General features: G+C 42.7%; 1 protein-coding gene across 2 annotated transcripts in view; it reads right to left on the bottom strand.

Annotated features, from left to right (window-relative positions):
* LOC148030459 (DNA topoisomerase 1 alpha-like) overlaps positions 1–25,777 on the bottom strand; it is an 83,090-nt gene extending 57,313 nt beyond the window's left edge. Inside the window, exons 1-6 of one of the 2 annotated variants that reach the window (XM_087686783.1) lie at positions 25,321–25,777; positions 24,103–25,157; positions 23,680–23,874; positions 23,523–23,603; positions 23,383–23,442; positions 15,922–16,016 (exon numbers count right to left, since the gene is read on the bottom strand). In XM_087686783.1, coding sequence (XP_087542909.1) covers positions 15,922–16,016; positions 23,383–23,442; positions 23,523–23,603; positions 23,680–23,874; positions 24,103–25,157; positions 25,321–25,333 — 1,499 coding nt within the window. In that variant the 5' untranslated portion in view covers positions 25,334–25,777. Of the gene's footprint in view, positions 1–15,921; positions 16,017–23,382; positions 23,443–23,522; positions 23,604–23,679; positions 23,875–24,102; positions 25,170–25,320 lie in introns of both variants that reach the window. The other variant, XM_087686784.1, reaches the window with a different exon arrangement.
* Positions 25,778–27,469: the final 1,692 nt, after the last annotated feature.

Genomic DNA, 27,469 nt, shown 5'->3' with positions numbered 1-27,469 from the left:
GGTACAACAGTGAGAGCAAAGGATATAGATTATATGATCCTGTCTCTAAAAAGGTATTTGTCAGTAGGGATGTGGTTTTCGATGAAAAATCAAAATTATCCCTTGCTGGTTTTGACACATATCAAGCTGCCAATGATGTATTTGAAGGGCTGCTGCCCATTTCTTTCAGTGATACAACTGGAGCTTCAGCAAGTGAACTTAATGTTCAGCCAGCTGCTCCATTGGGTAATGCAAAAAATCAGCCCATGGCTGATCTGAATATTCAATAAGGTGCTGAATCTGAAAATCAGCAAGAGCTTGTACATAGTCACGAGGCTAGACAAATGCCTAGATGGTATTTGTGGACTATGAAAGATAGTCATTAGGATGCTCCTATTGCTGGTCATACTACAAGGCAAGCTCATATGCATGATGGTGCACATACCATGGAGTTTGTTATGGCAGCAGATACATTTGATGATGAGGAGCCTAAATGTTTTGAGGATGCACAACATAGTGTGCATTGGATGGCAGCAATGCAAGCTGAGTTCGATTCCATCATAAAGAATCAAACATAGGATTTAGTATCTTTGCCTATTGGGAAGAAAGCCATTGGTACAAAATGGGTCTATAAGCTGAAAAGGAATGCAGATGGATCCATTGACAAATATAAGGCCAGGCTTGTGGCCAACGGCTACGCACAAAAGAAAGGCATTGACTATGAGGAGATATTTGCTCCTACCTCGTGGATGTCTACCATCGGGTCTATGGTTGCTTTGGCTGTCCATTATGAATGGACTATGCATCAACTCGATATAAAGACTGCATTTTTACATAGGAAACTTCAAGAAGAAGTGTATGTGCAACAGCCCATTGGTTTTGCACTTGAGGGATCCGAACACTTGGTTTGTAAGCTGAAAAAGGCTTTATATGGTTTGAAACACGCTCCTCGAGCTTGGTATGCAAAGATTGATGCCCTTTTACTCAGCCAAGGGTTCATAAACAGCTCATCAGGGTCTACCCTTTACGTATGTAAAGAGGGGGGATCCTTGCTGGTCATATGTCTACATGTTGATGATCTTTTGCTTACAGGGATACATGCTAATCAGATTTCAGTACGGTCGCTACGTAACTGGTGTTGCATCGAGAGTCATAGGGATATTATGAGTCATGACCCTTGGATCTAGTCCTTTTAGCTCATCTAAGGACCAAGCAAACACATCCATGTTGTTAGCACATTAGTCAGCTCATGGTTGAGTCCAGACTTGTGGTTCAGCAAACTGGGCACAGAGACATTTTAGGCATTTTATTTGCCATTTTTTATTGTGGATTGGCATTATTTGCAGCCAGTCGGCCAACATTTAATACTGGCCAACCTGTCATATTTTAGGCATTTATTTTGGCCTATTTATTGTCAACCTCCCTCCCCCACATTGATTCATCACTTAATACTGGCCGACCTGTCATATTTTAGGCATTTATTTTGGCCTATGTATGGTCAGCCTCCCTCCCCCACATTCATTCATCACTGGACAGTTCTTGGAGAGAGGGAGTAGGTGCTAGTGCCTCCACAGCCGGTGACTCACGTTGTATCTGTACTATCTCGTGTCTTGGTATATGGATTCCATTTCCCGAGCATACATCTGAGTTCTCATCTGTATCGTGTTGTCTCTTTCTTTTCTTTTGTCTTGTGTTCAGCAGTTTATTTCAGCACATGTTTATGCTTCCATTGTTGCACCACTTCTAACACATGTATGCTCGCAAGAGAGCGACGAGATCGACCTTCTCTTTCTTAGTCAAGTTGTCTGCTACGAACACGGGTCGAGGCTCTTCCCTTTTTCCTACTAAGTTAACTTTCTCAACCTTAGCAAGCCCTTCTATTGGTTCACTTGCATGTCCTTGCCTCTTAGCTCCCAGTAGGATCACTACCCTGTCGCCCTAACTTTTGAGATGTCAGATTTGGAGCCTTTGCACTATTACTTGGGCATTCGGTTCATTCATGATGCAAAAGGCATTGGATTGTCATAGTTGAGATACATTGGTAAACTTCTTGAGAGGTTTGGCTTACAAGATTGTAAGCCAATTTGTACACCAGTGAAGCCTAGACTGAAGTTGTCATTGCATGATGACAATGACTTGTTTGACATCCATACATATCCTCCAGCAGTTGGATGTCTTATCTACCTATGCAACACTAGGCCGGACATATAGCTTGTAGTTTCAGCCCTGAGCAAATATATGCATCAACCACGCATGTCACATTGGCAAGCTGTCGAGCATGTTTTTCGTTACTTGCAGGGTAGTAGGACTCTTGGATTACTTTATGCTAAGGGGGGACCACCGCACTTACTTACAGTGATTTTGATTGGGCTAGTGATTATGATTCTTGTCACTCCACCAGTAGCAATTGTTTCTTTCTTGGCTCATCTTGCATCTCTTGGCTTAACAAGAAACAATCCATTGTTGCCACATCATCATGTGAAGCTAAATACAAGGCAACTTTCACTACCATAGTTGAATGCATATGGCTTAGACACTTGTTAGTTGATTTGGATGTATCCATCACAAAACCTACTCCTTTGTTCACTGACAGTCAGAGTGCCATTGCAGTGGCATGGAACCCAATGTTTCATGCACGTAGAAAACACATGGAAATCTATTATCACTTTGTCAGAGAGAGGCTACATGCAAGTGATATCAGCCTTGTCTACTGTCCTACGACCAGTAATGTGGCAGACATCTTCACCAAAGCTCTTCCTCGCAACAACTTTGAAGCATTTCGCAATGCTTTGAATTTGATCTCCTTTGGTGGATGACCCTTGTATCTTGATCACTCTTCACTCCAGGGGGATTTGTTGGGTTTGACTCACGCTTACGCTCACAAAGGAGTGTCATTAATCTTCAGTAGGACAATGGGGCACTTTTTACTCTCCGTACAAGAGGTTTTTTTCCCCCAAATTTATTCCTTTTATTTTATGTGCCTATGTTACACAATTTTAGGCACTTACCGTGTTTCACACACTTCGGGTGAAACATCCTTCTACAACCCTAAGGTTTAAGGATTGTACTTTGTACTTGCACCACACACTTTAGATTATTACATAGGGTGTCGTGCTCTCATACTCTACACGTCTACTCCACTCTCAGCTAAGCTTCGATCTCTTTTTGCTCTCACAACACCTTCATCTTTACCGTCTTCTTCTTCTCACTTTGGTCACCTTACAAATGAAGAGTTTGAGGAGTACTTACACATCACGTATAGTTCGGTTGACACTCCTCCAACGAGTGCTATTAGTCTATCTAGAGCGATTGATAAGATTGGTCATCTTTTTTACCTTGGAGGGACCATGAAATTCGGCACGTCTAGCGATCCATCTTTATCTCAACCACGCCTTGCGTCAAGTTTGTATAACCCTTTTGAGTCATATGAGCCAAAACCCTCTCTTGTTTCTTTCTTTGTTGTGCAAGATCTCGATGATCTTCAGTATATTAACTTTAATAGAGAAGGCTCTTGAAGTTTATATTCTTCATTAAGTATATCTCTACCATCAATTTCATTTGGGCAAGTAAACCACACTTCTCAAATCCCTCCCATCCCACCACTATCTTCTCCACATTTCGATCTACTCATATCTTCATTTCAAAATCTTGGATTACATTCCACTTCCACTCAAAGCACACTAGGGATTGAATCTTCCATCTTCGCTCCTAACACTTCTCTTTCTCCATCCCACCATCTACCTATCCTCCATTCACTCGACCTCTTGGTGCATTGTTAGGGAAGAATGCTGCCCTTTAACATTGTACCTTCTACCTACCCCCACATTACCACATCCTTTCGCAATGGGATGGTTGTGATGGGCATCCCCCTCACTACCCCCGAACATTCACAACCCCCCCACATGACCTTTCAGACACAAGGATATTCATCATGTGCTTATCAGCTATTGTCACACATCCCTTGGGTCACTCGTATGCATGGATTTCCATCCTCTGCTCTCCATGTCCCTATCCCTGCACCTTGGGCTCCACAAGCAGTTACCATGACCATACCCAGTCCGCCCTTGCCCACATTTGGATCCGCTATGCACACTTTGCTACTCCCCATGTCCCTATCTCTCCACCTTAGGCTCCACAGGCAGTTACCATGCCCATACCCAATCCACCCTTGTCCACCTTTAGATCCGCTATGCACACTTCTTGTATACTCCACTTCCTCCCCCCTATCCCCCCCTATTCACTCTACCCCCATTATACACCTTCTCCATCTCCTAGTACTATCACTCCTATTACAACGGCCAAGAATGCTTTCACAGACAAGACACGTTTTAACGCGTCAAAGTTCACCACTTGGTCAACCTTCATGCAACAAGTGCTTGAATCTTAGGGACTTTGGGGTCTCGTCGTTGGTACCAAGTCATGAACCCTCGATTAGCTCACCCTAATCACATCAGTCAATGGAGAGCCCACAATGCCACAGCCAATAATGAGTTAATGCAAGGGTTGCTTCATGAATTCCACTCTCAATTACAACATTTCCCCTCACACCTGAGTGTTGGAATCATCCCATTGACCGCTATGTGGCTTGAGATCGCACTCAACATCTTAATCCCAATTTTGAGCTTCAAGAGTTTTCCATTAAGAAAGGGGATGATCTAAAAGTCAAGTTGGCCAAATATCAACGGGGTTACTCACCGAGTTTGCCACTACTCGCTCCCCGAAGTCAGGCGACGATTAGGTCACATTCTTCTTAAACAAGTTGTCCGACAAGTACTTTCATTTTATCCAGCACATTATCTCACTACCTAGATTGCCAACCTTCTACAAGTCTGAGCGCTAGTTCTTGCGTTATGCGAGGTTGCATGATCAAGTCCACAAGAAGTCCTCCACACACATCCATTCAAAGGGGCGAGGGTTGGTTGCCTCTTCTTTAGGAGGGAAAACCACCAATGGCAAGAACTTGCAAGATACGAAGACAAGCCAAAATAAGGGTGACATCACCTCCTCCGATGGAACCAAAGAAGCACGACCCCTTCAACAACAAATTCCTAAGAAAAATAGGTTTTGCACACACTACCAGAGGTTGGGCCATATGGACAAGGAGTGTCGTATCAAGGCCCAAGGTCTTCCTCCTAGAAAATCACTACAGACTGCTACAACTATCTCCACTACCACTAGCCAGTGGAACTACGCCTCCTGCTACTACACCATCTGCTCCATTGGCTTTTGGATATGTGGGACATGGACAACCTCAGCAGCCTATCTCCTTCATCAATATTCCTGAAGGATTGGCTGATTGGTCTGCTAGTGGCTCGCCTATTGCACTTTACGTATCCTTTCCTAGGGCATCCATTGCACCTTCTAGGACCCCTTTCCCACCGTGCTATACACTATGATGGCCAACACTTAGCCTTTCCCTTTTAGACTTCCGCTACATACTTACATACTCATTGCATTGCACTTAGCATTGCTTTCTTTTATTTTCATTTCTATTTTTGGAGCATCTCACTACTCATCTCTATGCTTGCACAATTTAATTGTTGCAAGGTTTTGTATTTCAGTATAAGGCTAACATGCAAGTTTGCACCCATCCTTCTTCAGTTGAAGACAAAAGCTACGCACCATTCTTTTCATGATTCCATCTACTTGGAGTTTTGTTCTTCTACCAGTATGGATGCTTCCCTCTCGAGGCGGATCATGTCACATCTCTCTTGATGCTATCATGACGGTGTCTTCTATCCTTGCTCTTCCAGTAGGAATGATTCATCATTTTCATCCACATGGTTCTCAACACCACACGAAGACCGACATCTTCACACTTCTCTTCCTTCTTCAACATCAACATCCAAGTTGAGAGGGGATTTCTACCCTTATTAGTATTTTGCAAGTTTTAGCACTTATCTTCAACATCGGCCCTTTCCCCTAATTGTACCTTCTCCGATGCATTGCATGATTTTATCGTCTTTGTACTAGGGCACTTGGGCAAGTGAATAATTTTCCCATTAAAAACATTGTCCAAGTGACACATGCTGCATGAGCATTCTTCAATATGTATCCCATTGTATAAAGCACCATTGGACGAATCATAAGCTGTTTCCGTCAGCAAATTACACCACCCTTCTTCTTCCCATGATACTTCATCACCTTTCCCTTATTCTCGACATCCTCAAGTAGTTGGGTAAGCTTGTACTATTTTGTGATATGTTGGGTGTACCATCCCTACTCGTCTTCTAGGTCACTATTACTTAATTGGGCACCACCCCTAAAATTAACTCTCCACCAAAAAAAAAAGTTCAATGTGGTTTCATCCGCCTTTGTAGGGCTTGGTAGGCCACTGGGCAACCGCCAACAAGCACCCTTTGTCCGATGCCCTGTCATCTTTGGGGTGACTACTTTGACTCCCTTGATAAGATAATCACCTTTGTCGTCTTGGTAGGCCACTGGGCAGCCAACATACACCCTTTGTTCAATGCCTTAGCTACTTTGGGATGGGACGCCTTGGGGTGAACATTGCCGGCCTTTTCTTTTAGGCTGAGAGGGGATGTTAAGCTAAAATACACTTTATAACTGATTAGCATTTTTAAACAGCCCCAAGACACACTTAATTAATAAAAAATGCAAATTTGGTGTGCAGTTCGAGAGGGTTTCAGTGGTCCCCCAAAATCCTAATTTTTGGGATATGGCACCCTTCAGCATCTATTAATAGACACACTGCCCACCATTCAGCTTTATCCTTTTGTGCACATTTCTCACACTACCATGCAGATTTCAGCCATCAGCCACCTACCATCTGCTATCCAACCATCGCCGACAACAGCCCATCACTATCCAACCCTAGGCAGTTTGTTTTCAGCCATTGCCCTACTGTTTGGAGGTCTCCATTTGCTATGCCATCATAGCACCTAATCAGCCGGCATTTTCAGCATCTTGTGTAAGGCGATAGGCTGCTACCATCTCTCCCACTAGGCGACTAACTACTATGTTTTGGTGACCAGCCTGCTGCCCTTCATTATTGAGCACACTCTCATCTCCAACAAGTGGTTACAACACTCAGGATCCATCTCCGATGAACGCCACTCCACTCCCCGACACTCCATTGCTCTGCCCTTGGGCATTTTGTACACTCTTACATTCATTTATAGCATTCATTCACTTCAGAGTTTCTTCTCTCTATGTTTGAACTTTGAGTTTTTGCATTTTGCCTTTTGCATTTAGGATTTGAGTTTTGCTTGTCCCTATATGAGTCTTTGTGTTTCAGTCTTAGTCGTACATGCTATGTTTCCTCAATGCAAACCCTAGCATATCTTCACAAGAGGAGGCTTCTTCTACTGATACAAGGATTTGATCATTGACTCTATTTCATCATGTATTTGTATCATCTTCCGTTTGTATTACGATGATCATTCTTGTTAAAGGGCCCTTAGGTATGTGAGCAATTCCCTCACTCTCGCACTGCTACACTCGTGCATCCCATTTTGCATTACACCTCGCATTAGCCCTTGCATCACCCATGCATTGCATTGTGTGTATGTAAAATAGAGCATCCGGAAGGGATGAAAAGCTACAAGACTAGACTCCCCCCGAATAAAACCCTTGCATTGCATAAGCACTCCCCCTTTTACCTCATCAAAGAATGCCCAACTTGGATGCCCATGAGCAACAATTGCACTCACCAATCATAGTAGCAACTTTCCCTCTTCATTACTTCCCCTACACTTCGCTACCAATACCCTTGCCACATAATTGTTCTTTATTGGGGGGATTCTACTACTACTTTGTATGTACACACACACACACACACACACACACACACAAAAGACCCATTACCTTCCGCTCCCCAAAAGAAGATATAAATTACCTCTTAAGATCCAAATAGGCCCTTGGGTAGTCCATCATGACTGCCTGTGTATTACTACACTAATAATACCTGCGCCTGCAATGTGCAGGCGGCGGGCGCCCGTCACAATCACTTTATTCTTTATTCTTTTAATGACAGATGAATAAAGGAAAGACCGGTCACACATTGTGACTGTTGGAGTTTCCACATTGTGAGTCTCTCTCTCTCTTGCTCTTGCTCTCCCGCCATAGCTCTCCCGTGCAAGCTTTGATCCTTCTCACCTTTCAACTGGTATCAAAGCATGGTTACTTGAGCATTCGAGCTTGGTCCGTGACTCCTTCAGCATTCATTCGAATCCCTACACCATTGGTTCTCACTCTTGGCAGCCATACCCAACTTCTTCGAGCTCCGATCACTCCCCGACTTCCCGAGCACCTACCCGATCCATTTGGGCACCCTCAGCGCATTCCTTCATAGGTATTGAAGCTCTCTTTTATTATTTCACTTCAATCCACAGGTTTTGTGAAGTAGGGCAGCCATGTCCTCTTGCTTCTTGTGACACCTACACTCTATCGGTGACTTTGCCCTTCAAGAGGGAGCTCTTGGGGGTCCTTGACTACTCCCCCAACCTTACCTTGACCTTACCCAACCCTTCCACAAGCCCCAGATCAGTTTGGGCCAGCTTGAAGACTTGCACACCCATCAAAAAAAAAAAACGTTTTTTGCTTCACCCCTCCCTTGGCACTCATTGGCAGCTTAAAAACACTTCATTTAGTACTTAGGAACACCCTCTTGATGCTCGACATTGGTGGGTTATCATTGGCATTGATTTGTGGACTAATTTACCTCAGTCCATGACTGTTTTCCACAGTCCACAGACAGCCACAAACAGTGTTACATCAACACTTTATGTTTATGCTTAGTTAGCATTGACATTTAATGCCCGATTGGTCCCGAATGGTTCCCAAATGTTTGGGGAATGTATGCCTATTGATTGGCCATCATTTGGAGCTGATTTAGTGACCTAAAATACTCAATTTTACACAGTAAATCACTACTGTACACTCCAAGGCTGACGCTTATTTAGTCACTTTATGCTCTGCCTATTGGTCACAGGTGCTTCCCAGGTATTTCATATGACTATTGGGATACAAATAAAGGTTGGCAAATGCTTTGGATGGTTCCGGAATGTATTTTGAGCCTTGTTTGAGCTCCGTATTGGTTGGCATTTACTTGACATTGGTCTACACTGGCATGCTTTGTGACAGAGGTTATACCAATGGTCTATGTATAACCCATTGGTACATGCTTGATGCTTATGTTACCTACACATGCTAGTTACATTGTTTGGACTTAATGCTACTGAAACTTCGTTTCGGCTTGACATTGGATATTCTGGAGCTTATGTTGGTCTTGCTTTGGCTCGTCAAAGATTGATTGGGATTGTCTTCATGACATCGGATGCTATCATTGGATACTTGACTGCTCATATGCTCTGGATGTCTCACTGATGTGGGAGCGTCTTTGTACGCTTATCATACATTGAGTAGTGCGGGTTATGCATATTGAGTTTTTGGATCTTTGAGACCGGGATCTCCTCGTGGATGATGTATGGTTGATATACCTTGGTCCGTGTAGATGTACTTGGGCTGATTCGGCTTTGTATTCACTAAGCACACACCGACTTGTGTCACGTCTTGGCAGTGGTATGTACATTTTGCCCTGTTGATTGGGGAATATACCGACTTTACTAACGGAATTTGTCTGACATGCTTGGGTGTTGACTCATGTCTATTTGATTGTTGCATGCTTGTCGATGCCCGCTTGATGTTGGTTTTGCATTGACAGTCAATGATTGACTTTGAATATTGGGTTTTGTCTACTATCAGCACTCATTATACACTACTATCACAAATTACAACAAGCATATATCTCCGGACTATCATGTATTTTTCATACTGAATCATCCTGGTTTGATGTACTTTTGATGGTACTTGGAGGGCAGCATCATTAAATACTCGTTTCTCGTCATTTTACCTTGGTTTTGGTGGTTTTTTTTGTCATTTTCTGTAGTTTACAGCAAGCAGATTTGAACTGTCTACACTATTTCAGCTTGCAGTATGGCATCTTCTTCCACTAACAGTGCTATTTTCAACATCACTAAGCTTGATGGTACGAATTATACCTATTGGAAGAGCCAAGTTTGGCAGGTATTGGTGCAAAAATCGCAGATAAAGCCACTAAGGTTGAGTGGAGAACAGCCTGAAACTATGACTAGTGACGAATGGATGGAGCTTGATAAGTTATGCAAGTCCACCCTCATCTTGTCTCTCACTGAACAGGTGCATTACAATGTGGTTGAGGAAGCATAGAGTGCTTGGCAGCTTTGGAATAAGATCAAGAAACCTCTATGACAAGCAAAGTCCTGCAAGTCAAATGTATTGGCTCAAACAACTTATGGATCTCCGCATGAAAGAGAATGTGACAATGTCAACTCATCTAAGCCAGTTTAATGCTATTCTTAAGAACTTGGTTTCGCGGGGCATTGATTTCAAAGAGGATGTCACTCCGTTGTTCTTGCTTGGAACTCTTAATAAGTCTTGGGATGTATTCCGCACTACCTTATGTGCTTCTGCCACTACTCTGAAGCTATTTGATGTTGAGAGCTCTCTTTTGCATGAAGAGATAAACCGTAAGAATTTGGATGCCTCTCGTATGTCTCATGCTTTGACAGTTAGAGGCCGACATGATGGAAATGCAAAGAATGACCGCGGTAATGGCCATGGACAGGATTCACAAAAATCTCAGTCCAAGTCTCATGGCAAGTCGCGTAGTAAGTCTCATGGGAGAAATGCAAATCTAACTTGTCATCATTGTGGAAAGAAAGGCCACACTGTCATGAATTGTGCAATGAAAGGCGCAAAGACAAGGGGAAAGAGAAAGTGCATGAAAAGTCTTCTGATCGCAACATAGTACCTGCTAAGTCAAGTGTAAAAATTGAAGAGATCAATGTTATGCAGCCCGAGGATAGTAATGGGGATTATATCCTTGCAGCAGCTTCATCTAGTGCTTCGCAGATGACAGAGATACACTGTATGTATACACAGTGTTGGCTCTTGGACTCAGGAACGTCTTTTCATGTGACACCTTGCCGAGAGCACTTCCATTCATACCGTTCTATTTTGGGTTCTGTGCGCTTGGGTAACGACATGTCTCTTGAGATTGTCAGCATTGGTGATGTTAGGCTACAGTTTCCTTCTAGCAGTAGTTTTGTTATGCACAATGTACGTCATGTACCTACATTGAGACGCAATCTCATGTCCGCTGGATAGCTTGATGACGCAGGATATCATGTATCTTTTGGAGAGACTCTACATGGAAGATTACTCATGGCAAGCTTATGCTTGCGAAGGGTGCCAAGGCTGGCAACCTCGACTCCTTAGTTGTTTCTGGATCTAAAGTTGATCATGTTTTATCTGTGGGGTCTTTACCTCACGTATCTCTTTGGCATGCTCGTTGGGGCATGTCTGTTAAAAAAATGAAAATGCTTTCTGGTTTTGCAGTACTTACCACCCCTTGACTATTCTCATTTTGATTCTTGTGATCATTATCTTTATGGCAAGCAGACTAGGTCTACGCATGAGAAGTCTTGTATGTTACGCATGAGTAAGCCCTTGGCTTTGGTTCCTTCCAATGTCTGTGGGTCCATGCCCTGTCAGTCTATGGGTGGTGCAAAGTATTTTGTTACTTTCATAGATGATTTTTCATGTAAGGTATAGGCTTATCCCATAAAGCAAAAGTCCGATGTATTGGCAGTTTTTCAAAGATGGCTTGCTTTGCTAGAAAACCAATCTGGACATAGGCTAAAATGCCTTAGGACAGATAATGGGGGTGAGTATGTCTCACGTGCTTTTGAGCAGTTATGTGATGAGAGAGGTATTAAGCATCAATTGACCGCCCCTTACATCCCTCCCCAAAATGGTATGGCTGAGCGGATGAATAGGACCATCCAAGAAAGGGTTCGCAGTATGCTTAGCCATGCAGGCCTACCCCAGCACTTTTGGGCTAAGGCAGTTATGACTACCGTACATATCATTAATAGATCACCCTGTAATGCCATTGATTTCCCAGTTGCAGAGGAGGTATGGATAGGAAAGCCTCCCTCTTATGTGCATTTACGTGTCTTTGGATGAGGCATTTTACCATGTGCCCAAGGACAAGCGTAACAAGCTGGATCCTAAGAGTGTTAAATATATATTTCTTAGCTATGGAGATGCAGGAGAGATAGGTTACCGTCTATGGGATCTGTAGGCGCGGAAAGTCATCCACAACCATGATGTAGTCTTCTACGAAGACAAGATGAATAGACAAACCTGAGAAGATAGTAGAGATACGCAAGGTTATATTTCAAGAGGAGCCACGAGCTCTCGTACAGCCAGCTGGACAGCCTGCAGCAGCAGCAGATGCTCATGGCCAGGATGTTGGACAGAATATTGAACAAGCAGCAAAGCCTACATTGCAAAATTCCACTAGAGATAGACGCCCACCTGACAGATTTGAGCCCTCCATGTACTATGTCTTGGTTACAGATGCAAGAGAGTCTCTCACCTATGATGCAGCAGCAGATGCTCATGGCCAGGGTGTTGGACAGAATATTGAACAAGCAACAAAGCCTACATTGCAAAATTCCACTAGAGATAGACGCCCACCTGACAGATTTGAGCCCTCCATGTACTATGTCTTGGTTACAGATGCAAGAGAGTCTCTCACCTATGATGAGTTTATGCATAGGGGTGACAGTCACTCTTGGGAGAGGGCTATGCAGTCTGAGATAGACTCCTTGCATAAGAATATGACTTGGGATTTAGATTCCTTGCATGCTAGCAAGAAGGCTCTACCATACAAGTGGGTGTACAAGTTGAAAAGTATCCCTGGATACCCCAAGCCAGCATACAAGGCTCGATTGGTAGCAAAGGGTTTTAAGCAAAAGCATGGTATTGACTTTGATGAGGTCTTCTCTCCTATGGTTAAGATGGCCACCCTGTGCTTAGTCTTGGCTTTAGTTGCACAGCTTGACTTGGACTTGTACCAGATGGATGTCAAGACAGCTTTCTTACATGGGAACTTGCATGATGAGATTTACATGAAGTAGCCTAAGGGCTTTGCAGAGCCTTGCAGGGAGCACTTAGTGTGCAAGTTGAAGAAAGGTCTCTATGGCTTAAAGTAGGCACCTAGGGAATGGTATTATAAGTTCAATACCTTTATGCAATCACAAGGATACAACCGTAGTGCTATGGATCCATGCTTGTACACAAAGAAAGCCCGTGATGGTTCTTTGCTTATTTTGATACTCTATGTTGATGACATGCTATTAGCAGTGAAAGCTCATGATGAGCTACATGCTCTTAAGGCTTAGCTCAAGAAGAGCTTTGAGATGAAGGATCTGTGACAAGTCTCTCACATACTTGATATAATAGATCCTCTTCTTTATTAACATCCAATGGTGGGCGGCAAAGAAAGCGGAATTGAAGCAGCAGGGTTTCTTTAGTAAGGCCTTTATTTTACTTTATCTGCTGCAGGACGTGAAGCCTATTGATTGTCCATTGCCTTCTTATGTGAAGGTATCACAGACCGATTGTCTGCAGACAAATGAGCAAAGGGCCGAGATGGCCAAGATTCCCTATGCATCCACAGTGGACAGTCTTATGTATGTCATAATAGCCACTCGTCCAGATATTGCCTTTGCAGTTGGTATTATGGCACGCTATATGACTACACCTAGCAAGAAACATTGGGATACCATGAAGGGTATCATGAGGTACCTGAAGGGCACTGCAAATATGTGCATATGCTATGGCAACCATAATACAGGAGTCGTGGGGTACAGTGACTCTGATTATGCAGGACATACAGATAGTAGGAAGTCCACTTCTGGCTATGTGTTCACCTATGAGGTTGTTGGGGGTAAAGACACCTCCGTCTAACTGCCCATGTATTACTACACTCACGGTACCAGCGCCTGCACACTACAGGCGGTGAGCGCCCGTCACCGTCATTTTATTCTTTATTCTTTTAGTGACAAATGAATAAAGGAAAGGCTGGTCACACATTGTGACTGTTGGAGTTCCCACATTGTGAGTCTCTCTCTCTTGCTCTTGCTCTCCCGCCATAACTCTCCCATGCAAGCTTCGATCCTTCTCACCTTTCATTGGTCTTTTTGGGGTGGACCTTTTGGGTAAAAGAAGGTGGAGTTAAGACTCTCTCTCCCCTCAGCAACTTTTTGGACTTGAGAGGGGGTGTTGAACCATTAATTTAAGGCCTACATTAACACAAAACTACCATGCATTAAGGGAGCCTATGTTTTGATGCTCTTGAGGGTTGCAAGCACACGTCATCTTCATCTAACCTTTTTACTATTCATGGAGCTGCCATCCAGCCAGCATAACTTGTGTTTTGGCTTTCCAAAGTCATCTCCAACACCCTTCCTTATTTTTTGTGGAACTACCATTCTAGCCAGCATACGTTGTGTTTTTTAAGTCTGGAATCCTCATCAATATTCTAATGCCCAAAGGACTGTGTTTCACTCCTCCATTGCTGCCCACATTATCAGTCTACACATTGGACTGTTGCTGCTATGATTTGGGATCCGTCTGGAATACAACACACTCTTGGAGTTGTCCTCACCATTTTTGACATCACTCTCAGCTCACCTCTACCCCAGTCCTTGAGACATGGAGACTCGAGACCCTTCATATCATCTTCATCTCTATACACCCTCATCTTCGTTTGACCATTCCTCAAATTATCTTATTTGCATCTCATACTGTTTGCAGTTCTCTATGTTTGTCCCAAGATGACCAAGGAATATGGAGAGGATCCATGGTTGTCAAAGGTGGCAGATGAAAGTACCATTTCCTCAAAGCATCAAAGATGGGGAAACTAGATAAGAGGATTCAAGCTTTGACAAAGGTTGAGTTGTCACCCAATTTTCTTGGAAAATTTTTCCTTGTCATTAGCAAGTATACGTTAAGTTTGAAATTGAACTGTTAGAGCACCTAGAGGTATTGGGCTATGAACAAATAGGACATCAGCAAACAAGAGTGTAAGGCTTGTAGCAAAAGGGGGAGCACAAGGGTCAATGACACTAGAGAGGCAGTCAAAGCTGTGCAGAGCTCAAAGCAAAATGCCTGGATCTCCAACATTAGCAGGTAACCAACAATCTATCTCAAAACTACAAAGAAAAATCAATGTTTTGGGTACAGGAGGCAAACTGTGCTTGGAGGCACTGAGGCTGCATTTGCTGATGCACAATGCTGTGTGGCAGGCGGAAATAGAAACAAAAGCCAACTAAGGAAGCTGCATGGCAAGGAGTAGCGAATCAAGGTGGAACAGCTGTGTTTTGAGGGCTGGAGCAGCACTTAAAGCCGCCTGGAGCAGCCTAGGGCAGCAAAGGCTGTGTTTTGAAGCAGGCAAGTCCAGACAACAGCATTTGATGATGTCACAGTAGCATGGAAGGCTGGAGAAGTCATGGATGTCACCGGAAGCTGGCAATGGGCAGCAAGAGCCCAGATTTTGGGACAAGACAGCACCATGCAGCTGGGGATGTCGCCAGGACAGAAAAGTAATCATGGTACTGATGGAGCTGGCATGGAGGCTGGTTGCTGCAACAGAGTAGTGAAGTTGGGCAGGTCACCAGGGCAGCAATGCAATTGTGGTACTGATGGAGCTGGCATGGAGGCTGGTAGTTGGCTATCCCCCTTTATAATGTTTGGCCAGGAATTTGTCCTACCTCAATTCAAAAGATGACTTAATTTTATTTTCCTTTTCAGGACTGTTTAAAATTGGCCAATAATCTTATAATGGATTAAAAATCATTCTGGCCCAACTTTTCCTTGCTTAACACATGCTGCAACACACACAAATATTACATCCTTGTCGACTCAGCACCTTCAATACGTACCTACCAAATTGATTGGCATGTGCAGTAGTCTTTTCATAATATACACAAAATATATAAATACTGTGTTTTGAGTGATCTAATTATGGTCAAACCAAAAAGAAAAGAACATCACTTCACAACAAAAACTGGTTAGATGAAAAAGTACCTATGGCCCTGCATTGGGCATTCAGGTATGGGTGCATCTTTGCCAATGTTTATAACTATGTCTTCAGGAAATATGCGCCGCTTCAATTTGCCCATCTGTTTCATAGAGAGTTTGCTATAAGAGTAGAATGTGTAATCACTATGCTAATAGTAACTGTTTATGACTTTAGACAGACTTTCTTGTTTCTAATTCTGAAAAGCATTAACAAATACTACTTGTAGACAAGGCAACTTTCATGGAGTTTAAAATTGGAAATACTGCATTATCAAGTCTCTTTCTGACGATAATACAACTGATACTGACTTATTCACAACAGAACAATGTTAAAGGATACCAGGTTGGATATTAAAACATTCCAATTCAAATTGCAAAGTTGCCAAGAGGCTGCAGAAAGTGACCCCAAAGAAGTACCATGGGTGTTCTTGCAAGAAAATTGTATGCTACAAGAGTAAGCTTCGAGATATAATGCATGGACCAGCTGAGTGGCCCTTCTTCTTGTCACAAACTTAATGTTACTCCTCTCCTTGGATCAGTTTCTGTCACGAATCTAATTGCCTCCAAGATCCTGGAAGATCTACCACAGCAGTAAAACACAAGAAACGCAACCCCAACCAATGAAAGAGAAACATATATTAAGTCCAGGCATACTCCGAACCCAACCATAATGATTTGTACTCAATCATCCCCACTAGCTAGAGTATCACAACATCTATAACCATGCACAAGAAGCCAGGCTCATAGAAACAGGAAATGACCGGAACGGCCCCCTGGCACGCTGAAATGCCATCCCCCGCACGAAACCATCACGTGCTGTGTTCCCAAACTGCGAAACGTTCCCTGTCCCGTTTCTTCCCAAACTACGAAACATTCCCTGTCCGAAACCAGACAGGGAACGCCATGTGGCATTCCACTTGCCCTCCTACGTGCGCCTCATTTCGCCCTAATCTGCTCCCACCCGCCCACCTGCAACTGCTCGCTCCCGCCCGCCTTGTTTGCTCCCGCCTGCCTGCAGCTAGCTACTGCTCGCTCCCGTCCTCTGCTGCCCCTGTTGCTCTAGCCTCCCACCCGCCTACAGCAAACACCTCATGTCTCTTCCTCCTCCTCCAGGTTCCAACCTCCCTCTTCCTTCTTCCTCTACTTCCCTCTTCTCTCTCTTTTGAGTTCTCCATTCTTCTCCTCTTCTCTTCTTCCTTCTCCCTTCTCTCTTCTAAGTGCTAAGTTCTCAACTTCTCCCTGGACCCTCACTCTTGACTCTTGAGCCTTCTCCCTTCTCTCGAGCCATTTTTATTTCAGTTTTCAGCCTGAAATGGCTTCATCTTGCCACCCCACTCATCATGCCGGTGGTCAAGGAAGGTCCAATGATTGGTCATGGTGGGAAGAAGCAAATGTTGACCGCCCATCGAGTGGTGGAGGATCTCGACCATGGGCTTGCAAGCTTTGCCCATGCAAGCAAACCAATGGAGCAAACAAGGTAATCCGTTGAACCGAGCATTTCTATTTCGAATTTTTATTGATTTTAATTTTTCAAAGTTACTTAAATATTAGAATATGGAATACCAATTGCCACTTGTTCCGTTTTATGCATATACATGAGCCAAATTCAGAGGTACAGTTTTGTCCTAATGTGACCTTGGAGAAGCAAAGGGAGCTTTGTGACCGTGTAGCAAGTCAAAAAGCTTATCTTGCATCTAGACCACGACGTGTTGCACTTAACCCTACAACTTTTGTGGCACCATCCCATCTAGAGCATGATCAATATCAGGAAGTGCTACCTCCATACCTATTGCAAGCATTGCATCAGCCATGGCATCAACAACACCACATGTTGCACGTAGACAAAGCACACTTAATGCTAGTTGGGATCCCAAGAAAAAGGAAGAGGTGGATACATCAATGGCACGTTTTTTTTAATCATGACCACATTCAATTTCGTGCAACCAGATCAAAGTATCTTAAATTGATGTGCAATAAGATTGGTGAGTATGGCCCTTCGTATGTACCTCCATCATTAGAGACCTTATCCACCGCTTTGCTCGATAAGGAAAGCGCCTTGTTGAGCAAGCAGCATTGACCAGAAAGAGCCTATGGGCTAAAAATGGAGTTTCGTTGATTATTACTGATGGTTGGAGTGATACATGCAAGCGATCCATTTATGGTATGGTTGCTTATTCTCGTGGGGAAATATTTTTCATATCTTCACATGATGCATCGGAGACAAGAAAGTCGATAGATATACTTGCAGCAAAGTGGGTTACAGGTATTGAGCTTATTGGCCTAGAGCATGTGGGATTTATTGCAGATGGAGAGCCTGCAAACAAGGCAATAAGTACTATTATCCAGGGATATTATCCGCATGTCACAATTTCATATTGTATGGCTCATTGCTTGAATAACCTACTAAAGGATATTGGTAGCCTGTCATGGATTGCACTTGTCATAGAGCAAGGAGCTCAAATGGTTAGCTTTGTTTTGAATCACCAGTTTCTTCGCCATCAATTCTCTTTGTGGTCGAAGAAGACACTTTTAAAATACTTTGATACTAGATTTACCTTTAACTTCTTGATGCTAGGCAAATTAAGAGAATGTAGTGGTGCCTTGAGGCAGTTATTTCTTAGTGATGAGTTCAGCTCATCAACATTGGCAGATACTCCTACAAGTATCTTATGCTTGGAGAAAGTAAATAACTCCACTTTTTGGGATGATGTAAAGCAAATAGATGCTATGGTATCACCTATTGTGCATTTATTGAGGATTATGGATGCTATGCAACCTTGCATTAGCAAGGTATATGAGACTATGGATAGACTGAATGAAAAGCCGCAGGAGTTGGCACCAAATGATGAGGCATATGAGGAGATATGTCATTTAGTTGTGACGAGGTGGAACTCCTATCACTGACCCATGCATGCAACTACATTTGTTGTGGATCCTAAGTTCCAGGGCAAGGGTCAAGAGAGTGACATTGAGGTTATGCATACATGGAGACTTATATTGTCTCGTCTAGTGCCTGATCATAGCACTAGACGAAAGACCAGAGACCAGCTTTCATGTTATAGGACCTTTCGGGGTTCTTTTAGTTGTGGGGATGCACAAGAGGATTGCTGTAAGATTGGGACAGCTTTGAGGTGGGAGGACTATGGTTCAATTTGAGTCAACCAATTAGCTCCTCTTGTTTGGAGCAATTATGGAATACATATGCTCACATTGCTTCAAAGAAGAGAAACCGTCTTGGTGTGGAGAGGGCAGAGGATCTAGTATTCGTTAGTGTTAATTTAAGGATGTTATGTAATAGTATGACAACAAAGCCCGATCCATTCAGAGAGTGGGAGATGCACAAGAAGAGGAGACACATGTTGACATTGAGGTAGGATGCAACAGTTCATGGTGCACATGATGATGAGGCTAGCAATTCAGGAGTAGCTAAAGCAGCCTTAGATCATGATGATGATCTTTAACTTAGTTTGCTTACCATGAGTCTCATGATACATGACACATGTACATTGTATATGATATTATGATCATCGATGACAATGTGACACTTGGGTTGTTGTGCCATGCCGACATTATATTTGTACTTATAATCTTGCGGTTGCTCTTTGGGCTATTTTGACATGCCGCTTTTTGCTTCGGTCTAGAGATTAGACTTCATATTTATAGTCTTTTGAAATTTTTGGCAATGGGACCATGGGCATGTTCTTTCAGCTTAGACTTTAAAGTTCAGTTCATTGTTCATTGTTTTATGGCATATGTATTATGCATTTTATAATTGAATAGCTTAACTCTTGAGCCTTGTAAGTTGTAATTCAATTTCTAAGGAGTAGTTTTAGAATGATGCAGGATATCTTTTAAGTTAAAACTTAACATGATTTGCCCTTGTTGATTATATACCTTGGTTTTAACACTCCACATGGATTATGAGTGAAATATTAATTTTTTTTCATGAATTTTAATTTTTTAAATGTTGTTCATGTTCCCACATCCCCATTTCCTAGGTTTGGCGTCCTTGTCACCATCACCATCCCTGTTCCCCATTTCATGTTTCTATGGCTAGGCTAGACTTGCGCAGCTCCTAAGCACCTTTGTGTTTTATCCTCCCAACTCCTAGCACCCCTAGATGTACTCCTGGGAGGATACATCTCCCAAAAGGAACAGCATAGAGAAACAATGAATGCTAAGAGACAAGAAAACAAACAGAGAGAGCCTATATCATCCAAAAAAGTTCAACTTCTTAATTGCCAATCTTATATTTATATCCCTAGAATGCACATCTAACTCTTGAGCTCCAAAAAATCAAAAGGGATAGTTGAACTGGCAACACTAAAGAAATGCCTCTACTAGTTAAAGCCAATAGCTTCAAGAACTATAAAAGACACTGTGTGTCAAATGAATCGCATGGGTGATTGTAGACTCGTACTAGCCAACAACTATCCCTAAAAAGGTTTGCTCAAATTATAGCTATTTTCCAATTGATGTCACTTTTCTTTGAAACTCACTTTGAGTTTGCTTTTGGAAAAAGCCAATAATGGGACAAATGGGAAAAACCAAATCTAGGACTAATTTTGGAATGAATAAAAGTAATCATCAATTATTGGGTAAAGCAACCATAAATTGGCATGCCATCCACAAAAATATAGGTCCGTGTTTGTAGGCCCCTTGAGCCATCTAAGGTGGTCTTGAAGCATCCAATGGATCATGGCATTTCAAACCACCATGATACAAAGCTACAAGTCTATAAAACCAATTCATGTGTTTATTGTGATCTAGCAGTAAGTTATAACTTCTAAAAATTTGGCCACCACTATCTATTGCCACAAGTTGGAAAATTCTCTTGGAAGGAGAAAACTAGTCAAGGCAAATGATCGTAAACAATCTTGTGTCAAAACTACCTTGACTGATACCCCAACTGAAGTCAACAATCTAAACCATTTGATTTTTTGAAACTACACTTACATGCATGAGTTTTGCTAAAATTAGAATTGGCACTAAGTTATTCTAAGTCATGAAAACTACCTTTGTGCTCAAGACTTGTAATCCATACTTAGGTTGGAAACTAATGTTAATTCCCAATATTGTAAATTTAAAGTTGGCATCTCTCCCATCATGGACTTAAAGGCAAACTAACTTCAATAGTCCCCCCCTCCCCACCCAATGGCCTCAAAAATCGTGAGGAGTCACAACATCACTAGGGCTAGAACACGGATTCTGTGGTAACAACAGCCTTGGCTGCCAAACTGCAATCAAAGTCAAAGACGAACAAAGATGAAGAATCCAAAACATCTTTGCCCTTTGTCTCCTCTTTTCGCAATGCCACTAGCTTCTAACAATCCTTCAGAAACTACCCCTTCTTGCCACACAAGTTGTGCTTCCCCTTCTTCTTTTATGGTGCTCTCTATAGCCATAGGCATTCTCCTATAGCTGCCTCTACCTCTAAAAGGCACTGATCCCTATAATCTGAGAGCAGATACATGTTGACCTTGGAGCTTGTCCTCTTTGTTAGTACATAGGGGTGCCATCAAAGAGAACTGAATAAAGAAATGATGAAGAATACTTGGGGAGATTTAATGGTCAAAGAGCCCAAACAAAAGCAAGACTTTAATTCAAAAGACTAACATATTGTACCATGAAGGGCACACCTAAGGTCCAAGGGCTTTGGTTACTTAGGATGCACTACAACTGCAAACAGCCAATCCAATGGCAGCAAATGCTCCCACAGCTCTCTTATGGACCATCTTCTATAATTGTTACTCGAGGTAGGCATGTTCATCATTTATGACCTCCGTCTATGAACACACTTTATTGCATGTTAGTGTGTGCATACAGGTGCAGACACCTACACCATCCAGTATTTAATAAGGGTCAAAGGTTTTGGTGTACACCTCCACATACTTATCGCTCTCTCTCTCTGTTGTTCGTTCAATCCACCATAGTTCATCATTGTCTCTTGCAGACTCCAACATCCAACAACTCTCACATGCAGATGTATTCCATGATCCATTGAATTTACTTGCTAACACTCAACCTGTACTAATGAGACACATTCCCTTCCAGTCTTTGTGCCACTTCCCCTTGTACTAGGTCTACTGCTATAGTTGGTACACCTGCCTATTGCTGCTGCTTCTATTATTGCTACCCAATTTTATTGCCACTGTGCATGTCTCTCTTACTCCACTTTCTGATCGTTCCATGTACAATGCTATAAGGTAGGAGGACAACCTTGCGTATTGCACTCATACTTGAGTCTTTCCAGACTGTAGGTTAAAATTAATTATCTGTTGAGCCACTAAAATCAAGGTTAGCAATAATCTCAACTTACAGTGCATCAATCCCTATTTACTCCTTAAAACAGTTCCAAAAAGTGTTAATTCTGATTACCAAAAATGAATGGCTTTATTTTTTACCAGTAGGACAAATGAACAGTAAAATCCTCTATAAATAGAGGCAACTGTGGGCATCCCATTTACCCCTGATTCATTCATTCACTCCAACCTTCAGCCATCAGCCCTTTGCCCTCACACTACTGTCCATACCCTATCCAGAGCTGCTGCTGGTCATCATTCAGTTGTTGCCATCATTCCGGCCTGTTGCTGCCTGTTGGAGGACATCATCAATGGAGTACCTGCTAGCACCTGGCACCAAGCCTGGCATGATCATCTGGAGCTCCTGACTGCTGTTGCCATCATTGTGACTGCTGCTGCCTCTTGTTGTCATCAGCTCAACTGCTCCTAGACTGAATTTTAGAGTCCGTACTGCTGAATTTTCAGTCAGAACAGGCTGCCCAGCTGACATCATCATCATCAACTGTACCAGCTGCATTATACAATCACCTGTCTGTGTTTTGCTTCTGCCTACACTTCCAGCATCCGACTAACTGTGGAGGACTGTGTTTTGCTCCCTCTGCTGCATCTACATCATGATTCAACCTGGTGCACACCTGAATTTCACGATCTGTCACAAGTTTCACACTCTCTGAGCTGTCCCTGGCATCTCCAACACCAGTCTCAACTCACCTCATACCCAATCCTCGAGACACAAAGGTTCGAGGCCCTATTATATCACATTTAGCATATTCATTATTTCATTCATTCATCAAAGCATTCCACATCTTGAGTTCCACTATGGTCATCGTACTTTTTGTGTGTCTCTATCTATGCCTGAGCATTTGTTTACACTATGAATAGTTCACTGCAGTTAAAACAAGTGAAGAATATGAATGGATTTCAGGCTAGCATATTTCTTAACTGTCGTCTGTTTGAACTCCTAGACATAAGTGAACTGCTTGAAATGACTTTTACAAGAAAACACTTCCATTTGACTTCAGAAAGTAAAGTGCAAATCTCATCTTACGAAATCAACCAAACCAAAATGCTGATCAGAGTCCACTCAATTAGTAGACCCACAATATAAACACAACACTAGTTTCAGAGGCTCTGAAAACTACTTTCCCATACAAATGACTCGTACCTTTGGATGTTCTCCTCTTCCACGAAACAAACCAGGAGGCTCCACACGAAAATTTCCAACCTGGATGAGTGAATGATAATGAATAATAGAACAGTGAAATCCAACCATCATAGTAAAAGCACATGAACTAATGGTTAGACCTTTTCTTTGACACCATCTACAAGTGCCCACATGTACTTCTCCTCCTGCTTTTGTTTCTCTTCCTTTTGCTTTTTCTTCTCCTGTTAGCATTTTACAGAATAAGCAAAATGGATTTTATTATAACTCCATAATCTCTATTTGAATAAGAGAAATCACCTCAGCAGACATTTGCTTTTTTTTCTCCTTTTCAGCAAGATGCCACTCATAAATGGGTGTGAAGTCACATCCCTCTAGTTTCTGTATCACATGATGTGGGCCCAATATTTTCTTCCAGTCAGTCCAGAAGTTTGACAAGAATTTCGGCTTTGTAACATAATCAGTTTCCCGCATAACAGCAAACATTGTAGCTACCTGCATCCAGGAATAAGGCATCATTCAATAACATTCACTGCCAAAGCTCACTAGCCAGCTCATGCAATCAAGGTGTGAATTCATGGTAAGCACCAATAAATGAAGCCCTAATAAAACACTTCTGAACTTGGGATGTTATCTGCATGCTTTTGAATGGTTAGCTGTAACAAATAAACTGGTATGCTACTCCTATGGATGTACTGACACAGCCAAAAGTACACAACCAACCTCCTCCTGCTCTGGAGTAAGGTTTACAAGCTTCCCCTCATAAAGCATTTTGATACCATGCGGTTTGTAGGGAGGAGGAAAAATAACTCCATTGTGCTCAAGGGTTGACCATTTCTGGCCTCCACCTGCACCGGGGGCATTCTTATCAGACTTTGCATCCCTCTTCTTCATCATTTTATGTTTTTCTTTCAGCTTAGCTTTCCTGGCCTCGACCAGCTTCTTTGCAGCTACAGCTGCCGAGGTGCTCGAATGTTTCTTAATGACTATTGATTTCTTTACATCCTTGGCAACAGGAAGCCGCATTGCTAATGGAACATCATCCTCCTCATCATCTATATCCATCTTCGCCGCAGCATTTGTCTGTGTGCCAGATAATTTGAGCTTCTTGTTTTGATCATTTGCGTTTTTGACTCTCTCTTCAGGTGGTGGCCTCTTTTTGGCTGTAGAATCCACCATTGCAGGAGCTTTACTTTTGTTTGCAGATGAAACCCCATTAGATGGCCTTTTCAAAATCAGAGGCCTGTCATCATCAGAATCTTCAGAATTGTCTCCGGTGGAGATCACTTGTGCAGGTTTTGCAGGCAACCTGCTTGCTAGTGGCTTGTCATCATCCGAGTCATCAACCTCATGTTCACCAGCCAATAGGTGGGGATTGGTGGCATTGGTATTTACTGTGCCTGCATTATCCTTCCGAGCATAAAGTCCATTTTTTGGAGGAACCTTCCTTTGTGGGACTGGCTGTGCGACCCCCTTAGCAGCATGAACGCGAGCAAGCAGGGGCTTATCATCATCTGAATCTTCATCAGCTAGCGATGGTTTGGCCGTCGTCGGCATTCGAGAAGTAGATGGATGGCTGTTCGGGCGAGGTGACAGCTTGGAAGTCGGAGGGGTAGCTCTACCAGATGTTACGGCACCAGGCACCTTGGCAGCAGCAGGCTGCTGGGGAGAGTGTCCAGGGCCTGGTGTCTGTCCTGAGGCTACACTTTTTCCCTTGGCATTGCCATGGGCAGTCAAAGGAGGCCTCGCGTGCGTCCCGCTGCTAGACTTCTCCACACCTGTCAGTTAATCTGAACTTGATGAATGGTGAATGAATCGCTTAAGTTTGAACAGGTAATCAGGGGAATGGAGCCCAACATCATCAACCCCAAACCCAAAAAACAACATGCAATACATAACAAAAAGAACACAGGAAAACAGGACAATTGCAGCAATTCTTACTCAATTGAGACATGGTCGAGTGGCAATCTCTGGGAGCGCGTGCTGAGCATTAAAATCGCTCGAAAGGAGAGATCCCCAAAAACGCCGGAATCCTGCCAAAAAAAAAGCTGCGATGGATATGGCGGCTGCCCAAATTTTCCTGCACTGGCACACAAAATTCGATTCTGTTTCTGTTTTTCTGGATTATGGCTGATTGGAAGCCTCCTCAGAATTCAATCAAGGAAGCACGTATAGAAACAGAGAGGGGAGACAGGAAGAATGGACAAAGAAGAGATGCAGGATATCCAGTCAGGAGAAGATCACAAGTGTTGACAGCGTTATTTGTTGGAAGAGGGCCCTTTTGTATTTCCTTCTTCCTGCTTTCCAAGAGCCTGCAAGATACAAATATATAACATGCTGCCTTCTCCAAGGGAAGTATCCACTTCCCTAGCCTCCCCTTATAAGCTCTCCTATTTTTAATCCTCCATGCTCTCGAGATAGGTATAGAGGGAATTCTTGACTTCTCTAGGAAGTCCTCTGCCTAGTCAAAAAGCACACCATCATGTGTTTGTGTGGGGAGTCCATATGATCATACACCATGTGAAACCTACATTACCTTGTTGCTTCTTACCCTTTCATTATTACCTGGTAAGATATGGAGGATCATGTTGATCCCCCTATAAATACAATTCAAAGCCTCCAACAGTATGCATCGTCATATATGGCACAACATGTAAAACATTCCACAATTTGTTGCTTAATGTCATTATTACAAGGCATGTTGCTTGGAGGATGATGTTGAACCCCCTACATATAAAATTCAAGCTCCCCAAATGTCCATATGGTCATATGTCACACATCATGTAAACCAAGCTCTATCTCCCTACATATATAATTCAAGCTCCCCCAAATGTTTACAATGAGAAGTGGTATTAAAGGGAAGAACCTTTGAACCCTCCCTCATACTTTCAAGCTCCTTGAAAGTCAAGAATGTCATAAGGATAGAGAGTTTGCTAGTCCTCAAAGGATTGAGATAGAAGGCCCTAGTCTTATATCACACAACATGTAAATCGTCCCATACTTTGTTACTTGCGAACCTTTCATTATTACTTAATAAGATATGGAAGATCATCAATTCAAGCTCCTCAAATGTTCAATAGATCATACATCAAGCATGTAAACTATACCATGCTTTCTTACTTCTTGCACTGTCATCTATAATTATACCACATACAATTGAAGAAACTAGCAAAGGAAGCGCCCAAAACACGTGGCAAAATTACAATACCCCAAATTTTGATCTTTATTTCAAAAACTTAAAAAGTTAACTTATGGATATTTTGAAAAAATAAAAATTCATTTTTAGATAGGTCCCACTGCCCTCTCTCAAATCCCCCCAAAAATACTCTTCCCTTATATTAAATTTGAATCTCACTCTCGTACATATATGTGCTAATTTTGAATCTATGTTCCTCCGCGTATGTGCTGAATATTAATCTCTCTCTCTCTCTCTCTCTCTCTCTCTCTCTCTCTCTCTCTCTCTCTCTCTCTCTCTCTCTCTCTCTCTCTCTCTCTCTCTCTCTCTCTCTCTCTCTCTCTCTCTCTCTCTCTCTCTCTCTCTCTCTCTCTCTCTCTCTCTCTCTCTCTCTCTCTCTCTCTCTCTCTCTCTCTCTCTCTCATATTCATAAACATACACACACACACACATGTGCATGCATGTGCACCCACAAATGCATGTATATGATGTGCAAGTCGATGTTAAACTAGATGCATAGGTCAATGATGGGATGTTGAATATCTCTTGCGATCACCATGAATTGAGTACCTCTTCTCATTACATCATCGTTGGCAACAACCACAAGCCCCTGAAGACAACCATATGCAATTCTTCAACTAAGAGGTTTGTCAATTTAATACTTATGCCAACATAATCTATGAGGGCTTGAGAGGATTTTGAGGCCATATTAAGAGGGGAGGAGCTCTTCATAGCCATGGAGAGGAATTAAGGAGTTGAAAATAAACAAAAGATTCACAAAGGTGTCCAAATGAGGGCAATAATGCAGTGGGTTTTGGCCATGGCACAAGTTTAAGGTGAAGGTCAATTTTTGGAGGATGAGCTAGAAAGGTTGGCAATGCTAACTAGCTATGCCAATTCAAAGGAGGATGAGCT

This window comes from Lygodium microphyllum, chromosome 10 (assembly GCF_053477565.2).
Source record: "Lygodium microphyllum isolate KBCC chromosome 10, Lygodium_microphyllum_v1.1.10, whole genome shotgun sequence".
In the NCBI taxonomy this organism is placed as follows: Eukaryota; Viridiplantae; Streptophyta; class Polypodiopsida; order Schizaeales; family Lygodiaceae; genus Lygodium; species Lygodium microphyllum.
Note: the sequence above shows the minus strand (reverse complement) of the source record. Positions and strands in the feature narration are given on the sequence as shown.